Source organism: Callorhinus ursinus, unplaced genomic scaffold, assembly GCF_003265705.2.
Source record: "Callorhinus ursinus isolate GAN/ISIS: 27379988/994484 unplaced genomic scaffold, GSC_fseal_2.0 scaffold10, whole genome shotgun sequence".
In the NCBI taxonomy this organism is placed as follows: Eukaryota; Metazoa; Chordata; class Mammalia; order Carnivora; family Otariidae; genus Callorhinus; species Callorhinus ursinus.
Window position 1 is genome coordinate 44,263,117 of NW_027397072.1, and position 21,028 is coordinate 44,284,144.

A 21,028-nucleotide genomic window follows, 5' to 3' on the forward strand; every position below is an offset into this window, starting at 1 on the left:
TAAGAAACACATATTATTTTACCAGAAATCTTCTGGAGACATACTGTAACATGCTAACCTGTAGGGATAAGTCAAATGATAGGAGTTTTGGGCACTCAGATGAACATTTGGGGACTTTTTCTCTTCAAGCCATAGTTGAAAGACTACAGCCTACTTCTGAGTAATGGGACAGAGGCCTTCTTTTCACAATTTGGAGAGAAAATATTTTGAAATTAATGAGTCCCCCTAGAATTTTTTTTTTTTTTCAGTTTCTGAGAACACATTATCTTAAGTCTAGCCAGGGCTGAACATGGCCCAGGTAAGACTAATACATGACTTTATCATTTTAGATTGTTTGAAAGTGAATAAAAACAAATGGAAAAATATGAAATAAATCAAAAGTAATTTCTGGGCTCCAAAGATGACCCAGAGATATCACCAATTTTATCCCCAATCTCTAAAAAAGCATTTTTTAACCGATTTTCAAAAAGATGCTCTTATCTTTCATTAAGTATGCATTTAAAAAAAAAAAGAAGCATTTGTCAAATTTCCAGATTATATGTGTTTATTTTGAGTTAGTGGATACAATGGCATATTTAGATACCAGCACTCTGAGCTACACCTATGTATTTGCCTCTAAACCTTCACACATTGTCAGTTTCCATTCTTCTATCATTCCATCACTGGGTCTCCTATTTCTAGCAAAATCATAGTTCAAATTTTTTTAAAGTAAAATATGGATCACCATATTGTGCTTCCAGTGCCCCCAGAAGGATTATAATTGTCTCAAATAAGTGTTTATTTTCAGTAAAGGGGGAAAATTGAAAATATGAGCACTAGTAATGGCACTACTACAAGAGAAAGAATAGAATACAGATTAAAAGAAACATTTTGGTTGGATGAGTTAGTTTTTCCTTAGTAAAAAATCCACTTAATATCATGGATATGACTTCAAAGTTATATTGTTCAATTTGTGGGCCACACACTTCAGCGTATTGGCTAGTACATTTTTGCACTGAAACAGAAGCAATACAAGCTTTATGTTCTACCATTACACTTCCAGATTTTTCACTTATTAAGATACCTGCCAACCTAATGATTCTTGCATGCATTAGAGTTTGCTTTTGTAGAATTAAGTTTATTTTCCCCATCCCTCCCACTCCCATAAACATTGCGATGCGAACTCTTAGCCCAATTTTATGAGAATGTTGCAAAGGACAGTTCTGTGCCACCTCAGGACAGGAATTCCCTGTTCCCTCCCCAGCTACTGATGAATCAGTAGTATTGATCACATCTCATCTCACATGCAAACAGACACTGCTCCCTTAATTTCCCCATGCCAGAGGCATACGAGTCGGCAGGTATGCATACAAAAATGGAATTAAAAAGAAAAGGAAAAAAAAAAGCTTTCTTATTAAAGCCTATCGTCCTAGAATGAATCCATTGCTTTGAATTCACTTAAAGCCTGTACAGGCGAAATGTGTTTCTTCTGGGAACCTCGTCTAACTCGTGTCTGGAATTCTTCAGGCTTTTCTCTCTTCACAAGGGGCTTCTTCTCTGGAGCCTTCATCTTCCAAGACACAACCGGTGAGTTGACAGCTGCTGTCCCATAGACCTTCTGGTATTTGGTTGAGGCCACATAGGATGCTTTCACCGTAAGGACAACAGCATTCATCAGGTTTTTAGCTGCCTGGATGAGTGATGTGGCACTGTCCAGCTAGAGCAGGAGGAGAGAGATATACCTGGGTTAGTCGCGGCACAGCATTCACAAGATGGTGGTGTAACTTCACAGTTCAAATAGTGTTGTGCTTGTGCAAGTATACAGTATTGACCAAAAAAGAGCAAATTATTACATGATAAAGTGAACAAGTTACATAGCAGTCACTCTCTTCTATCCTTAATCCCAAGGTAAAAATAAAAAAAGAGGATACTCTATAAGGCATAGCTTTCTAAAACTGCAGTACCTCTAAAGACCAAGCTTTTTTTTAGCATGTAAGAATTCCAATGTAACACAAGTTTTCCAAAGTGGAACATCTCATGTTATTACATTAGGCTGTTTGGTAAGGGTGAGAATAACTCAAATGCTTAAAAGGCATTTGGCAGGCACTGTACAATAAAGAGGTATACAGAGTTATATCTCAATTTTACAGCTCTACCCCTGGAAATATAGACTATTTCTCCATCCTGAGCTCAGGTATGATAGGAATGCAGACAGCTAAGCGGAGAAACACACCCATGGTGCACTGCCTTTTATTGAGGTGTTCATTGAACTTGAATATCTATTTAACTATTCTCGGGTCTTGAATATACCTCTTAGAAAAATAATAATCATGTCAGGCTCTCATAGGTCAGAGAGCATTCAGTGAGACCCCCATATACACATGTTAATGAAATATTGATTTCTTACTATGTGGCAAACACTATTTTAAGAACTTTGTATTTCCTCACTTAACTCAAAAACACCCTAGGAGGTAGCTATTATTGTCACTGCAGTTTATGATGAGAGAATTGGTGCTTTATACAGCTTAAGTGATGAAGTCCTTAAAGACTATCATACTGCCACACTGTTGGGTAGGACAGCTAAAATACTGTAATAGTCACAACTTAGAGTAGGTCTAGAAGCTCATCCTTAGACTCTTAAAGCCAGGGTCTTTTCTACTTTTAACCAGTTTGACAGTGTGGTATATATTGTATATGATCCGTTTCAACCTGCTTCACTTCCCGGACTACAAATGCTGGAAAAGTTCAAAACTGCATTTCCCAGACTCCCTTTCAGCCAGGATTCTACAAGTGACCTAGTAAAAGGAAAGAATTAACAGCTGACTGCAAATATTAACTCTAGCCTCTCGGGTGCTTGAGTGTAATTTCTTACAATATCGGTTAAGGAAATATATACATTGCAATTAAATGAGGGATCCAAGAATATTTCTCATTGTTGAGACTGATGTGCTCTAGCTGCATTAATGAATGGGAGTTAGATATACACCCTCTGGGTGCAAGGTGATTAGCAAAGTTTTTTAAGCTAAGGGACCCCAAACACTCCCCTATGTGATGTGACTTGCCCTCACTTTAACTTCTTGCCATGTTTTGTGACCAAAGCATGTCCCAAGCAGTGACTCGGCAAATCAGAAGTTACATCTAAGGTCTCTGTAATGCTGTTGCTCGGGCTGTTCTCTGTTCTATATACTTCATTAGAGCTAAATAAATGTGATGCTAAATTTTAAAAAATTATGACAAATGAGCTCTCAGTTCTCCTACCACCAGAAAAGCTCATAAAGTCAGATCATTGGGGAAAACAATGGACAATGCTTTCTATGTAATAATTCCTTGTAATACCATAGAATTGAGGCCCCACTATTTAAAAATAGATTGGAGGCCAGTATTACATTGACCCCACAATAACATAGAAGCAAAGAGATTTGTGGATTAGAGCCATGATTCGGCAAATAATTAACTGCTTTGTGAATTAAATCAACCAAATGTATAGAGTAACTACTTTACCACTTCTTTTACACTGTACAAGGTACAAATATACCAAAATAACTACTTAACCCATAATGTTTATTTATAGAGCATAAATTTTGAAAGCTAGCTAAGAAAAAGCAAATTCTAGATTATTCATGTTAATAGAAGAAAGGCCAAGCATGGATTAGTACAGCGATTCTCATGGTCTGTGAACCAGCAGTATCAGTATCACCTGGGAACCTGTTAGAAATGCAACTTCTTAGGCCACTCTCAAACTTTCTGAATCAAAAATTTCTAATCCAGGGGATGCTGATGCATGCTGGAGATTGAGAACCACTGGATTAATGAAACCCAAGGACTATCTCAAGGTTTATTTCATCTAATGATTTTAGAACTTTGATCATACATGAGTTTGGTAACATCCGGGCAAGTTATCTGGCTGAATTTCACTTTTTACATCTTTTCTATTATACCCCCAGGTAGAAGTGTAAATAATGGAGGAGATAGATAGCAAATGTTGGGACAATTGGGTCAGTCATGGTTTCTTTAGTAGCTAGATACCATAGCCCTTGGCCAATTGACAGCTCCCTGTAAGTCTGTCAGGTTTCAGAAATGAGCAGTATTCATTCATAAAGTGAGTTAATTCTGTTGTGTATCATGGGTAAAGAGAGGAGAGAATGGCATCAGGGACAGTTCTGTGGATTGACTTCTGGGCAATAGAATTAGTAGAAGTAGAATAAGACAAAATGCATCTATTGCATTATTAAATGGTTCTCTGAAAGCAAATCTTGGGAGAATTGAATGGATCCAAAGAGAAGAATTACAAGTAATTTGGAAACTTTTACCACAGATTCCATTTTCAGATAGATGGTGTCTAATTCTGCAGCAAAAATATGATAGCCTGTCTCTTCTTCAGAACCCCTTTGCTCTCCCAGCCTGATGCAGGAATCCTGTGAATAAACCTAATACATTGGTTGAGAGTGAGACAGCTCTGAAATATAAAGCCAATGATTTCATTCAAGGCACCTGGTAAGGCAGATATGAATTTGTGGCAAGATGTAAAGCTAGCAGGTGAGGAACTTAGTGAACTAAACCTGATCAAGTATATTGCTAGACAATTTGCCCAATCTAAAATTAAATTTGACTTTCACTATTCCTCTATATCCATTTTAATTATTTAGATCATTGTTGCCACAATCAGAATTTCTTTTATTTAAAAATGGCTCTCCTTTATGCTTGTCCAAAATAGCACAGAGACTTGGCATGTTTTGTTGAAAATTCACTCCTAAAGAAAATACACTAAAAATACTAAGGCTACATGGCAAGAAGATCTTTTAGTACAAGGTTTAGGAAAACCTATTTAACATAATTGTATTCTGTTTTGCAATTTATACTGTAACTACGGCATTTTCAGACAAGACGTGTAAATGAATATGTACAAATGAAGTCCTAATAACCCATATTAGTTGAGCACTTAGGAGGTGCTTAGACATTGCCTTTGTTCTTTTAATTAAACTGCATGGTTTAAGTTCTAAAAATCCTTGAACTTAGCTAATAGATCTTGCCTCTGAAGTAATGGGCAAAAGTAGGGATTAGGACCTGTACTGTTTTTCTCCAAAAACTACCCTCTGAACCACTCTTTAATCTCTGGGGTCTTGTTTTTCAGTGACTACCTATCATTCAGAATGAACCTATCTCAATGTTAAGGACATGCCTGTCCTTAAACTTGGTACCATTCTATATGCATCATCTCACCTCTGACTCTTAGTGTCATCCTTGGAGCCTGAATTCTTTATAACTAGATCTCCTGGCCTCAGGTGTGTTCCTGTCCAGTGCACAGCCGTTCTCTGTCCTTCCTGGCTTGGATTCACCCTCATGGCAGCAGTGACTGGAATCTGATCCCTGCAGATTTCTCCTGTACTTGTTCAGCTTCTCTGAAGCACATTCACTACACAGCTATAAAGACTGGTTGCCTTTGGTGGGGCTCAGCTACTTTAGTGCTCTAAGCTTTTATCAGGGCTGGTGTTCCTAGCTTTATAACAGCCTTAGTGTGGACTATATTTCCACCATTCCTCTAGCTAGCCTGTATATGTACTGATTAAACTGGGAGTAGAAAGAGACTTGTATCTTTTCCTGCTTTAGAGCCTTTTTATTCCTATTGGACTAGTCTAAGAAAAGTGCCCCAATTTTCAGTTAATTAAAAAAAAAGAGCCTACATTTAGCAAATGCTACTATGTGCCAGTCTCTGCATTAACTCCCCAAGTTTCCTTTCTTTCATTCAATCTCACAACCATGCCTGAGACAGGTAATACTATTATGCCCACTTGGGACAAAGAAGGACCATGCAGCTTGCTAAATATCATATCACAGGTAGGTGGTGAAGCCAAGACTTAAACCAGCCAGCCTAACTCCAGAGCCCACGGACTAACCATTACTTGATGCTGTTTTCCAGAGCCATGCATGGCAGATGAAGCCACAGTCCACCAATCTATCAAGTTATGCTAGACTAATTAATTCTTCCTATTTCATTTCATAGGTGTCTGCTGTCCCTAACCATAGAAATCAGGCTTCTCCTAATTCTGTCACTATTTTTTTAAATATCAAAGTACTATTTTAAAAAGGTAGCAGATGTTTCCTCACATCTTGTTCTGTTACAATCCGTGAAAAGCAAATAAGGGTGGGAGAGCTGTTTCATAGTCATTTCTATAGGGTTTTTCTAGCTCCTTTTCTGCCTCTGTACTGGTCTTTTCTTCTTAACCTCACTTGAATCCTAATAGACAGATTTCTCTTTCCCTACACCATCCTCATTTTGTGTTTTGAATGCAGAGAAATATTAGAAGGTAGACATTCCTGAATTGTGATTCTTCCATTAATTGATATTTGTGCTAATTCCTTAATGTCAAAGATGAAGACTGTCATGAAAAGTGCTTAAAATGACTTAAAATTTACAGGATCACCTGAAAAATTCTGAAACCCCATGTCATAAGTTTTACAATATTTCATGAACATAGGGCTTACCTTGCAAGAGGTGTTCAGTTTCTATAGAAACAGACTTTGACACAAATATAACTGCATGACTCAATCAAATTCTCAAATGAAAGTGCACCTACATTTCTGGAAATGCTTCAATTCTTGTATACTCTTTTGGTCTACCCCTCCATCCTTCTACCTACAATGATTCATCCAGATATTTCTAGGTATTTCTTCAGATACTTACTATATATATAGTTTGTGCCAACCACATGGTTGTGTTGGGTATACATACACAGTCACAAAAATCACAAGATCTAATGCTGGTAAGTTGTTTAGTAGGATGTAAGGTACTAAAGAAACAATACAGGACCTACCTTGAGTCAGGTAAGGGATAGCATAGGAAAATAAATAAAGATGGTGGGAGTGATATTCTAAACTCACTTTAATGGATGAAATAGGTGGTTATTGGTGACTAGATGGCTAAGTGATAAAAAAGGACAAATCTGGAATTCCTAGCTAGTATAGCTGGGTATAAATTGATGCTCTTAAGCCAGATGATGGCAATAAGGGGAAAACGGAGGTGTTAACAATGTTAAGTTTAACTCTGGACATCCTGAATTTGTGTTACATGTCAGTAAAGTTATCAAAGGGGCAGTTGAAAGGGTGGGGATGAAAATCAGGGGGCCAGTTTTAAGAAACCACATGTCTTGCTTATATTGCTTTTCTCAGTTATTTCATGAACAGCATTCTGCGTGCTACAGGTATCTCTGTCAATTTCTGATTTCTTCTTCCCTTCAGATTCCTTATTTAGTGTTTTCACAAAGAGAATAAAGTGCTGAATGCATATTTTCTCTGGTCAAAAAAGTTCAATAGATCCAAAATTTTTTCTCAGCATTATACTTTCAGGATCAAAATCAATATTTTAATAATCTAAAGCATAACATCATCAAGAAATATCTTAACTATTCCCCTGACAACCAAGGCTACTTTCTGTTAAGTAATTAGCAATCTTTCACCTTTGAAAATAATGGTGAACTTCCTGGGACTACCCAGCAATAAAACAAATGCAGTTTAGACTTAACAACTGCCTTTAAATACACACACACATGCACACACACACACACACACACACACACACACACGGCATTGTCAAAAGTGCAAAGTAATGTAAAAGAGAAACACACTGGGTTAAATATCTGGGACATGGTAAGTGTCTTAGGATGTTAATTTGTGAGAGCCAGGTATATAATTATAGAAGAAAGTTAGGGTTTCACTGTGTGTTCTACATTAATCCACTTTAAGATTACATAGAGAGATATAACCTGGAAACAAGTCTACTCAAGCTGATTTTTACTGAAAAATTATAAACCATAAATGGTAGTTCATGGAAATCCCCAGTACAAAGCTATCTGTCCTTGGGACTATTAGCTAAACTAAATAGAATAAAATAAACCTAATTCATTTCAAGGTAATAAAACAGTTCTACTTAGTTACCTCAGAAGACTTAGAAATGCCTGGGGGATGGAACCCGGTCTCATTTGGACCTAGGCTAATTTAATTTTCTCAAGTCAGAGCTGGTAGTGCTAAGGATTTTGAGAATACTAAAAGGGTTCTACAAATATGGGTAGAGTCCATTTTAGCCTCTTGCAAGATCTTTCAGTGAGAATAACTTAGTATTTCATGCCTAAGATGTATTTTAATGGGACTATTCTATACATATTCAGGTCTGGGTTAGGGTTTGGCAGGGAGGAAGTTGTAATAGGAGAACTGACAATAAGCTGAAAGTAAACACCTTGAGAAAACTGGAATCGTTCCACTGGAGCTGGTCATTTATTTATATTTAAACAGTTACCTCCCCAAAAGGAGTCACAAATTGCTTGCAGGAGGAAAAAACAAAACAAAACAAAAAACAAACAAACAAAAACCTTGCTACAAGCCAGCTTTGCTATTAATGAATGGGAGGTTAGAAACCCAGATCATTGGAGCCTATTATCCACCAAGAAGAACATTTCATGTTTTAAAAATCCATGAGGCTTTGAAAAGATATTTGATCTCCTTAGAAACTGTGATACATTTGAAATACCTTGAAATACCTGCCTACTTCTTCCATAGTCTATATCAATAGCACTTTTTAAAAGCTCTAGCAAGTCCAGGGCAATAAATAACTCAAGCAAACAAAGACATGGTGAGAAGGTTCAGCCTAACTGAATCTTTCCCTACTTTGTGGATGTTTACACAGTTGCCAATAAGACAATTCCTTTGCAGTGAGCCCTCATTTCAGGCTCCTAGTCCACTCGTTCTTCATCAAACAACAATGTAGTGAGTTAGTATTCCTTCCGGATAATAGGGCAGGAATTGGCCACTTATCTTTATGGTGGCCATGGCTGGCATTATTACTCAGGGCACTTTGCTCCCTCAAAAGCTGCTGAGGGGCATGGAAACAGAAACATCTTTACCTCCTTTCTCCAAGAGGTCACCTTTTGACAGATTCGTCTACTCTACCTCTACTTCTATATCTAAATTGATTTGTTTAATACTTAGGTTTTTGTTTCTACCAATCAGATTGCTGACAAGTATGATGCTGTATTGACTCTTGTTCCTATAGCTGATGCCATAATAGTTGTTTAATTAATGAAATCATTAAACAGAAGACATATGTATTAAAGGAAGTTTGAAGTATTGGGGGGATTATTTTAATCAGGTGATAAAAGTTAGCTGAATATATTAACAAGTAGGGTGTCTGAAGTGAAATGACCATCACAGGTATGCAGCAATTATTGTTACAGAAAAGAAAAGTGTATTAAATCTGGTAACATTAGAACATGTAACAGTCCTTCATAAATGACAGTTGAAGTACTGTAGGATAACTCCTGAAGAGTTGGCTTAATCCCAGGGGTATTCCCATTTCATTTGGTATCTTGAGCAAATGTCGTATAACTTTAAGTAGTGGATCAATCACAACATAGGGGAGGATAAGAGGTCTGTTATATTTTTCTGCAGGGCTACCTTGAATGATGCCAGGAAGGCAGCTGGTGCTCTACCAATGCTGAAGGCCAGTTGTTAGGAAATCTGTATGTAATGGCTCAAGATTAAGTTGGCAAAGGCCTTACCAGAAAAGCACTGCCATCTAAGAAAAAAATCTCCACAGCACTACTGAGAAATTTACCAATTGGATCTCAGGTAACTTTTCCAACTGGACAAATTTGTGTCTTTAATTCATTTAGGTAAGAAGTAGCGCTTCATATTCAGCCAGTCCACTGATTAACTGTCTTCATTTGCATTTTTCAATTATAGGTAAGTAAACCTTGGGGACTCCCATGAAAGCTTAATTACAGTCAAATTTCCTAAATATGGCTTAGAGCCATTTTTTTTCTATTAAAGGCAGAACAGTTTTTGCTCAACCCAAAACAAGGCATTCTTGCTAACCGTGGAATCCCAAGGAGAAGTGGGAATATCAAGAGGTGTTGGCCCTTGGAAAGTTAGGAACAGATATGTCTGTTCATCTAGAACTCCCTAGCTCCTTTTTCTATATTTCTTTCTTCCCATAACCTTCCTTTTTTAATACTGCAAGATTTCCTGACCCAGAGGCCTTCTCTGGATTGTTCTCACATAACAGAACCATGGCAAGAGTAGTACCAATGGACTTTTAGGCACCCACCATGACTGGGAGATATTTCTGAGTAAAAAGACAATCTTTACATCACATAAATATACCATGCATTGACTGCTGATCTTGTCATCTGTAATAATGAGCATGTCCTCACCATCCAGGGTTCATACCATCTAGTAACTCTTCAAAGGGCTAAAGCTCCTTTTTACTTTCCCTATAGGAGAGCCAGCTAGCAGAAGATCACTACCTTTGATCAATTTCCTTGAGCAGCATCATTACTAGGAGACAAATCTCAGACAAGCCTTTGTCCAAGACTCCAAGAACATTATCTTCATAAAATGGATGAGCCACTATACTATCAGAAGTGTCTAACTTTGTATGGATGTAGGATCTGCTGATACATGATGAAAGCAATTTAACACCTCATGAAATATCTTCTAGGCTCCAACATGCAACCATTAAGAAAGGAGTAGACAAGAGTTAAGGACCACAAAGTTTGGAGAACTGTGCCTGGTAAATGAGCACAATCAGAAGGCCCTGGATTATTACTTCTCTTCACATTCAATCACTAGGAATTGTGTTACATGGCATTATTCATGTATTGGAGAAAGGAAACTCTTATCCAGCTCCTGACCCTCTCCTTATCAGGTAGGTAGAAAGAACTGTTTGAAGCCTCTGTTGCTACCTGATTCGTGGTGAAGTGGCTCCTTTCCCAGGAGGTTTTTTTGTTTTTTTTTTTGGCGCCTCTCCTCAGGATCTTAGACCCCTTTTCCAGTACATTATTACATATTATGCTCTACCTCCTGCCCCCCCCTTCCTATTTTTTCCTCTCTTACAGTGAATGAAAGCTTGCACTCTACACTTCCAAACCTGTTTGGACTAATCACTGGCTATGTGATTTTGAGAGAGCTACTTAACCTAGCTCTACCTCAAAATCTTTAAAGTAAAAATGAAATGAGCACTTTCTAGTATTAAATGAGATAATGCCCTCAAAGCTGAGTGCCTGGCAAATGATTTTAAGCTTTTGTTATTACTGTGATCCATGTTTCCTTAACTAACCATTTGAGCCCAAAAAGGTCTTTTAAAATTATATTTCTTGGACGCTACTTCTTTCAAGGTCCCCCCACTATGCTGCATTTGGACTTTCTCCAACTGTCTTCTTACTGAAGTTACCACCACTTTGGCTTGCTATCAATGCCTGTATATCATAGTTTTTTGGTTTTTAAGTAGGCTCCATGCCCATCACAGAGCCCAACATGGGGCCTGAACTCACAACCCTGAGATCGATACCTGAGCTACCCAGCTGCCCCAATGCCTGCATCTCATACTTTTAATGTGATAGGATAAATGCATGGAGAAATTCGCAGGGGCAAAAGAAAAGCATCAAAATATTAGTATCTTTTCTAACACTACTGAATTCTTTGGAAGGAAGAAATTTGAGATCATGATTCACTACAAGAAAGCATGGGTTTTACATAGATGTATGATACCCATAATATCTATGAACATTTGGGCCTTAAGTGGGGTTGGAGAAAGACTGACAGTAGAAAATAAAAATGGTCATAGTAAGAGATGGAAGATGATCTAGTCTATGAAAGTGAGGTTTAAACCTCTAATTTGAGAGGCAGTAAAATAAATAGTGTAAAATATTTTACTCGTGAACTTATAGGGCCTAAAATTCTGGCTTTTCATTTTGGTTAATTTCTTACTAAAACACAAGAAATAATTATTGGTAGAGAAAAAGTAACCCTCATCCACTTTGGAAAAATAGAACTACCCTATAATACAGTAATTCCACTATTGGGTATTAACCCAAATAAAACAAGAACGCTAATTCAAAAAGATTCTAAATGCTAAGTGATATTAGACAAATACCATATGATTTTACTCCTAAGTGGAACTGAAGAAACAAAAGAAGAGATCAAAGAAAAAAAGGCAAACAAAAAAATAGAGAACAAACTGGTGAGTGCCAGAGGGGCACTGAGTAGAAGGATGAGTGAAATAGATGAAGGGGACTGAGGGGTACACTTACTGTGGGGAGTACTTAGTAATATACAGAATTGTTAATTCATTATACTGTATACCTGAAACTAATAACACTGTTAATTATATTGAATGAATACAAAAAAAAGGAGCCCCTTCTGGCCTAGTGAAGATCAACCTTTAGCCTGGTGCTTCATCTCCCTCAAAACCCAAATAACTGGGTTAGCTAGACTTGTTTTCTAAAGTTTTAAATCTCTTTTCCTACAGAATAGGCTATTTAGTCCATTGGACCTAGCACTTGCCATCTCTACTTAAGATTGGCCTAACTCTCATTGTTGGATCTGTACATTCTTTAGGGGTACTTTAAAGTCCCATTTGACTGTGCTCACATTTATCAGGCAAATAAGTTAGCAAAGGGCAGGCTTTGAGAATAGAGCTTCTTATGAAAAAATCTGGGATGACTAAAAAATAAATCCTCAGGCAAGGACAGTGTGTGAGCTGTGGCCTGGAAAGGCCAGGAGATACAAAACAACACAATGGGAAACCTCAAGATTGGCCCTACTTGTCAATGCTCTAAGCCTCTTCCAAAACCAATAAAGCAAGAATGACTGTTGTGTATCACACTTGTTGCCATTTCTTTCTTCATTGGTACATGTAGTAGGCATGGCCGGTCAATAATAGTCCTTTGTCTTAGACATGGTCTCAGAATTCTCAAAGCATAGCCCAATCAATCACTAGCAATTGATGACAGTAATCCAGATGAAACCCATTTAAAGAAAAGGGCATACTTAGAGGAAAACTTATGAGTAAAAGCATACACTAAAGTCAGTAGGCAAACACTGTAAAAGACAGAAGTAGTAAAATCAATTATATCTTAAAATGAGTTAAGGGGACTCACAAAAGCATGTAAAATGTGCAAGGGTGAGTAAAAACAGTTTTTTTAGAATGTATCTAAACTTTAGTGACCATCAATATGGGCTCCTATATATTTAGGATGTTATATATGAACATCATGGTAATTAAAAACTTATAATAATGTCAAACATAACACTACAGAAAATCAATTACAAAGAAATAGAGAACTACAAAAACAGCCAAAAAAAAAAGAACAAAATTGCAATCAGTACATGACTATCAATAATTACTTTAAATGTAAATGATCTAAATTCTCCAAAACACATAAGGTGATGGAATGCATAAAAAAAAAGTACCTACCTATATGCTGCCTAGAGATACTGCCTGCAGATCTAAAGACACTAAATGAAGAGATGGAAAAAGATATACCATGCAAATGGAACACCAAAAACCCAGGGTAGCAGTATTTATATCAGACAAAATGGACTAAAACAAGAGACAAAGAGGGCATTCCATAATGATAAAGGGTCAATCCAACCAAGGAGATATAACAATTATAAACATCTATGCACCCAACATTGAAACATCTAAATACATAAGGCAGATATTAACAGACAACTGTAGGGGGATTTAAACACTCTTACATCAAAGGATAGCTCATTCAGGAAGAAAATCTGTCTTTGAATGACACATCACACCAGTTTAACAGATATGTACAGAACTTTCCATCTAAAAACAATACACATTATTCTCAAGTGTACATGGAACATTCTCCAGGATAGATCATATATTATTCCCCAAAACAAGTATCAATAAACTCAAGAACACTGAAATTGTCCTGCATCTTTTCCAATGACAACGGTTTGAAACTAGAAATCAATTACAAGAAAAAATAGAAAAAACACAAACAGGTGGAGGCTAAACAGCATGGTTCTAACAATCAACATGTTGACTAATTTATTAAATATGAAGGAGAAAAATGAAAACAGTGCAAAGTCACTGGGACACAGCAAAAGGAATTCTAAGAGGAAATTTATAGCAATGCAGGACTACCTTGAGGAAGAAGAGCAATCTCATATACTTACAGGAACTTGAAAAAGAATAAAGCCCAAAGTTAGTAGAAGGAAGGTAATGGGGGGGCCTGGGTGGCTCAGTCAGTTAAGATCATGACCTTCTGCTCAGGTCATTATCCCAGGGTCCTGGGATCGGGCTCCCTGCTCAGTGGAGATCCTGCTGCTCCCCCCTCCCAATCAAAAGAACTTTTTTTCTAAAAAGGAAATAAAGATCAGAGCAGAAATAAATGAAATAGAGACCAAAAAAAAAAAAAATCAATGAAATCAAAAGCTAGTTCTCTGAAAAGATAAAATTGATAAACCTTTAGACAGTCTCATCCAGAAAAAAGGAGAGGACCCAAATAAGATAAAAAAATGAAAGAGAAGTAACAATCAACACCACAGAAATACAAATGATTATAAGAGATGACTAATACAGAAGAAATGGATAAATTCCTAGATACATATAATCTTCCAAAATTGAGCCAGGAGGAAATAGATAATGTGAACAGTAATGAAATTGGATTGGCAATCAAAAAGTCCCAATAAACAAAAGTCCAGGAACAGATGGATTTACAGATGAATTCTACCCAAAATTTAAAGAAGTGTTAATATATATTCCAAAAAAATAGAAGAGGAGGGAAAGCTTCCAAACTCATTCTACAAGTCAGCATTTTCCTGATACCAAAACCAGACAAAGACACAACAAAAAACTACAGGCTGATGACCATAGATGCAAAAATCCTCAATGTTGGGCGCCTGGGTGGCTCAGTTGGTTAAGCGACTGCCTTTGGCTCAGGTCATGATCCTGGAGTCCCGGGATCAAGTCCCACATTGGGCTCTCTGCTCAGCGGGGAGTCTGCTTCTCCCTCTGACCCTCCCCCCTCTCATGTGCTCTCTCTCTCAAATAAATAAATAAAATCTTTAAAAAAAATCCTCAATGTTAATAAACTGCATTTAGCCATGCATTAAAAAGATCATTCAGCACAAATTGGATTTATGCTAGGGAAGCAAGGATGGTTTAATATGCACAGATCAATCAGCCTGATACATCACATCAACACAATAATAAAAATGAAATGATTGTCTCAATAAAATGCAGAAAAAGCACTTGACAAAACTCAACATCCAGTCATGATAAAAGCTCTCAAAAAGTGGGTTTAGTGGGAACATACCTGAACATAATAAATGCCATATATCACAAACTCACACCTGACATCATACTCAATAATGAAAAACAGAGCTTTTCATCTACAATCAGGAACACAACAAGGATATCCACTCTTGCTACTTTTATTCAACATAATACTGGAAGTCCTAGCCACAACAATTAGATAAGAAAAAAAAAATAAAACCCCTCAAAATTGGCAAGGAAGAAGTAAAACTGTCACTATTTACAGATGCTGTGCTATTATACATAGAAAACATTAAAGATTTCACCAAAAAACTATTAGAATAAATGATTTCAGTAAAGTCACAGGATACAAAAGTCATATAGAAATCTGTTGCATTTCTATACATTAATATAGCAGAGAATTAAGAAAACAGTTGCATTTATAATTGTACCAAAAAGAATAACTAGAAATAAACAACCAAGGGAGTGAAAGACCTGTACACTGAAAACTATAAAACATTGGTGAAAGAAATTGAAGATGACACATACAAATGCAAAGCTATATCCTGCTCATGCATCAGAAGAATATTGTTAAAATGTTCATACTACCCAAAGCAATCTACAGATTCAATGTAATACTTACCAAAATATCAATAGCATTTTTCACAGAACTAGAATAAAGAATCCTAAAATTTCTATGGAACCACAAAGACCCTAAACAGCCAAAGCAATCTTGAGAAAGAACAAAGCTGGAGGTGTCACAATCCCAGACTTCAAGGTATACTACAAAGCTTTAGAAATCAAAACAGTATGGGACTGGCATAAAAACAGACACACAGATCAATGGAAAAGAAGAGAGTCCAGAAATAAGCCCACACTTATATGGTCAATGACAAAGGAGACAAGAATACATTAGGAAATATATTGGGGAATATACTGGGGAAAAGATCTCTTCAATAAATGGTACTGGGAAAACTGGACAGATACATACAAAAAGAATGTAACTGGACCACTTTCTTATACCATACATAAAAATTCACTCAAAATGGATTAAGGGACTAAATGTGAGACATGAAACCATAAAAATCCTAGAAGCATGGGTGGTAATCTCTTTGACATTGCCTTAGCAACATTTTTCTAGGTATGTCTCCTCAGGCAAAAGAAACAAAAGCAACAATAAACTATTGAGACTACACCAAAATAGAAAACTTTTGCACAGCAAAGGAAACCATCAAAAAAAAAAAAAAAAAAGTGACTTACTGAATGAGAGAATTTATTTGCAAATACAGATTTTCAATATTAACCCCTTATCAGATATATTAAAGAAGTTGTGTAAACAACTCCACACCAGAAAAAACATTGATTTAAAAATGGGCAGAGGACATAAACAGATATTTTTCCATAGAAGACATACAGATGGCCAACAGACATAAAAAGATGTTCAATGTCACTTATTATCAGGGAAATGCAAATCAAAACCACAGCAAGATATTAGCTTACATATGTCAAAAAAGCTCAAAGAGACAAGAAATAAGTATTGGCCAGGATGTTGGAGAAAAGGGAAACTTCATGCACTGTTGGTAGAAATGTAAATCAATGCAGCTAATATGGAAAACAGCATGGAGGTTCCTCAAAAAATTAAAAATAGAAATACTATATGATTTGGTATTTCTACTACAGGGCATCTACCCCCCCCAAAAAAAAACAAAAACACTAATTCACAAAGATATATGCACCCGTATGTTTATAACAGCATTATTTACAACAGACCTAAGATATGGAAGCAACCAAAGTGTCCATGGATAGATTAATGGATTAAGAAGATGTATATACATATAATGGAATATTAGTCATAACAATGGATGAGATTTTGTCATTTGCAACAACATCGATGAACCTAGAGAGCATTAGGTGAAGTGAAATTAGTTGGAGAAGGACAAATACAATATGACTTCACTTATAAATGAACACACACAAAAAGCAGGAACAGACCCATAAATACAGAGAAAAATTTGGTATTTGCCAGAGGAGCAGAGTCGGGAGGAGGGATGGGCGCAATGGATGAAAGGGGGTGGGAGGTACCAGGCTTCTAGTTACGGAGTGAATAAGTCATTGGGATAAAAGGAACAGCATAGGAATATAGTCAGTGGTATTATAGTACCACTTTTGTATGGTGACAGTGGCTATACACTTGTAGTAAGCATTAACAGAGTTGTCCAATCACTATGTTCTACACCTGAAACTAATGTAACACTATGTGCCAACTATACATCAATTGAAATAAATAAACCAATTTAAAAAAACAGATTAAACCCACTTACCATACCCACTATGGGCCTTCTAAACCACCCCCTTCCGATAAAAGGCTGTGTTTTCAGAGTAGTATATTAATATCACTTCTCATTATCCTAATTTCTCCTCATATAATTCATAAAGAATGATATCTTAAATATAATGCAGAAAACTGTTAGACACATATGTAACTGGGTAAAATAATTCATTATCCTAACCTGAAATTAACTCTTCTTTCATTAGAGAAATGAGAATTACAAGAAGAAATGGATATCACTATTCAAGGGCTCATAAGAGGTCTTCAGTATAATGCATAGTAAAACCAGTAATTTTAATTAAACTAGTTTTAAATTTGAGCAGTTATTCCCTGGCTTTTTATAATTGAATACATTCTTCTGCCTACTCTGAAACATTTTTTGAGTAGACATAGAGTAATACCCTCTAAATCTTTTCCTTTCTTCCTGGTCACTTATTTTTAATAAGTAATCCCACTACAATTTTATCACATATTCAAATAATTTCCAAGCATTCACAGTGTACACAGTCACAGATTTAGGTAGAGGTTTCCTATCTTTACTTCAAAACACAATTCAATTAGTTGTACCATTAAGTCTTTAACTTCCACCTAGTACCACTTCAGGTTCTTGCAAGAGTTGTTACTTTCACAAAGATGACTCCTGACATTTAGAGAATGATCTAAGCTGATCTGAAGTTTTCTTATTGACTCTTCCCAACACTCCAAGATAGCAAGGACTCTATGATTAACTCCACCTCTCCCTAAAACCTGCTCCTCCTAGTCATTGGCAACACAATTTTTCCACCTGTTTAGGTTAAAAACCCAGAATCTTATGTTATATATCTTGTTCTCTTAGATCCAGCCTCCAATCTGCCATCATATTTTGGCAACAGCATTTTTGAAATCTATCCATTATTTGACCTCACTTTCTCTACTCTTACAAGACCCAGTCATCAGAATATCTTGCTGGATCGTTGCAGTATCTTCTTCTAACTAACTACTTTCTTCTCATTCCCTTTTACTTCTTTGGTCTATTTTTTTTTTTTTTATGTTCAGTTAGCCAACATATAGTACATCATTAGTCTTTGATGTAATATTCAACAATTCATTAGTTGCGTATAACACCCAGTGCTCATCACATGTGCTTCTTTGGTCTATTCTTAAAGCCAGAATTATCCTATTAAATGAACTCAAATAATGTCACTTTTCTTCTCAACATTGTCCTGCAGTCCTCCATTTCAATATGGGTAGAATCCACAGCTATTAAAGTGGCCTTCAAGGTCATATACTCTGATCCCCAATTGTTCTGATTTTTCCTTTGTTCACTCCACTCCAAAATACTGATTCCTTGCCTATTGCTTAGACAGACCAGTCATGCCCATACTTTAAGGACTTTGTGCTTATTACTGCCTCTGCCTAAATGCTCTTCCCACAGAAACTGTAAGGCTTGGTCCCTCATCTCCATCAGATCCCTGATGAAATACCAACATCTTACTGAAAACTTTCCTTTTCAAATTAAAATTCCATTCTCACCCTATTGCCTTACTTTGCTATTCTTTCCCTGTTTTATTATTTTTTTTTCATATAGTCATCACCATCTAACAAATATTTTCTTCTAGGTTTACTATCCCCCACCCCATGCTACATTCCAAACACCTGAAACTGTGTCTGGCAAATGGGTATTCCATAAATATTTACTAAATATTATTGAGTAATTGAAACTTTATAGATGAGGAAATAAGAGATGACAAAGTTTGTCCAAAGACAAACTGGGGCACAATGTCTATTATAGTATCCAACTCTCCATGCCTTCCACCTATTCATTCTTCCATGGAAGAGTACCCAAATAATGATATTGGCAGGAGAGTGGAATTTAGGGACGTTATAGACAACATAAACATTAGCCAAACTGCTACACAAATCTTATGATCTCTTCCTCTTACTGTGCTTCACTGGTACAATCAGGATCATCCTTTGATCAGAAAACATTCACAATCTAATTTGTGTTTATTGCTTTCTATGTATAAAGTACTGAGTTTTCATTAAAGATCATCTCCCTCATTAATAGTACCAGCATTTTTGAAGCTTGACTTGTGTTTGGTAGGTATAGTGCTGGTGTCTTAATGCATAATCTCTAATCTACAAAAAATAATATGTATGTATATGGTAGATACCACCATCCTTCACATATGAGGAAACAAATACAGAAAAAATTTCGTGAACTTGGGTTCACAAAATTCATATCAGATAGAAATGGGCTTCAGTCCATGTGACATATAACATCCAGTCTTCTTTGACCAGGTAAATCTACCACAGTATTTTCAAGTATGAGTCATGTGACCAAGCAGTAATGAGGTGAATTTCCCTTAGCCACAAAGGAAAAAAAAAAAAAGGCACACTAATTTCTAATCTTCCAATCATGATTCACAGGAGATATGACCTAGGCAAGAATCAGGGACATCATCTACTTACTCATTTTCTTGCCAGCTACAAAAGTCATCTACATGTTCAAAGAAAACTTGATTAAATACAACCTATAGTTCTCCTTTCCCCTATCCACAATATACACTGCTTGCTATTTATTCACATAGTATGAAAAGACTATGTAAAATTTCTACAACATAGCTTTTTACTCCACCATATAATGGGTACCATGATACGCTGTCAGGCTGACTGATATTAATTTTAAGAACCTAATATATATTAGTTGCTACCATCATCTACAGCATCTGACATACTATTTCCTGTTATCTCCTGTTCAACAACTAGTTCAACTACTAGGAGCAGCAACACCTTACATTGCAAAAAGCACAAGACTACCCATCAGAGAAACGGGCTCCAACCTTGCTTGTGCCAACCACTGACTGTGAAAGTTTTGGACACTATAGTAACCTCTCTGAACTTCTATTTCTTCAGCTATAAAGTGGGGTTAAGAATACCAATACACTTTCACCAGTCATTGAGGTCCAAGTGAGAAAGTAAACTTAAAACACTTTTTTTTTATTTTAAGAAATGTCACTATAAAGTATTAATAATATAATACCTTTTGGGAATCCTTTTAGAGTATTTATCATAATTTATTGGATCACCTGGGTAACTTAGACCTAAGAAACTCTGCATAGGTAAAAGTATTTCAATAAATACCGAGGGTAGTGTGAGAGTACCATAAGCCCAAGTAAGACAAGAACAAGGTACTTCCAAAAGAAGGTAAGCTTGCTTCTTCCACCTGACAGTGGACATTGCTAAAGATAAAGCATGGCTGGGGAAGTCTGGTTACAATCCCACTTTTCCCATTTATGGCGAATGGTTAGGAAATAGGAGTCTCAAAAAATACAACACAGGAACTTTCTGTTTGGGATCCAAAAACTGGCTGTGGAATACAGTCCAAAAAGAGATCCAGATCAACCAGGAAATAAAGGTAAACCATTCTTGCAAGAGGAACAGCTTTCCTTAGTGATTCCAGCTCAAGCTTGGTTACATTCCTTGCAGCATCATATAATTAGTTACTTTCCTTAATGATTCCAGCTCAAGTTTGGTTACATTCCTTTCAGCATCATATAATTAGTTACTTATTTGTTACTTTATCTTCAAAAGTTTTGTATATATGTGAAAGTCTTATCTCCAGAGCTAGACTTCTGGATATATATAAACAAGTACTTCCTGGCTCTTTACTGGTTATGTCGTCTGCA

General features: G+C 36.4%; 1 protein-coding gene across 10 annotated transcripts in view; it reads right to left on the minus strand.

Annotated features, from left to right (window-relative positions):
- Positions 1 to 754: 754 nt before the first annotated feature.
- CTNNA2 (catenin alpha 2) overlaps positions 755 to 21,028 on the minus strand; it is a 1,073,854-nt gene continuing 1,053,580 nt past the window's right edge. For 7 of the 10 annotated variants that reach the window (XM_073897478.1, XM_073897482.1, XM_073897474.1 and 4 more), the window contains 2 exons: positions 4,290 to 4,406; positions 755 to 1,696 (listed from right to left, as the gene is read on the minus strand). In XM_073897478.1, coding sequence (XP_073753579.1) covers positions 1,409 to 1,696; positions 4,290 to 4,406 — 405 coding nt within the window. In that variant the 3' untranslated portion in view covers positions 755 to 1,408. The remainder of the gene's footprint in view (positions 1,697 to 4,289; positions 4,407 to 21,028) is intronic. The other 3 variants (XM_025868306.2, XM_025868307.2, XM_073897481.1) reach the window with 2 other exon arrangements.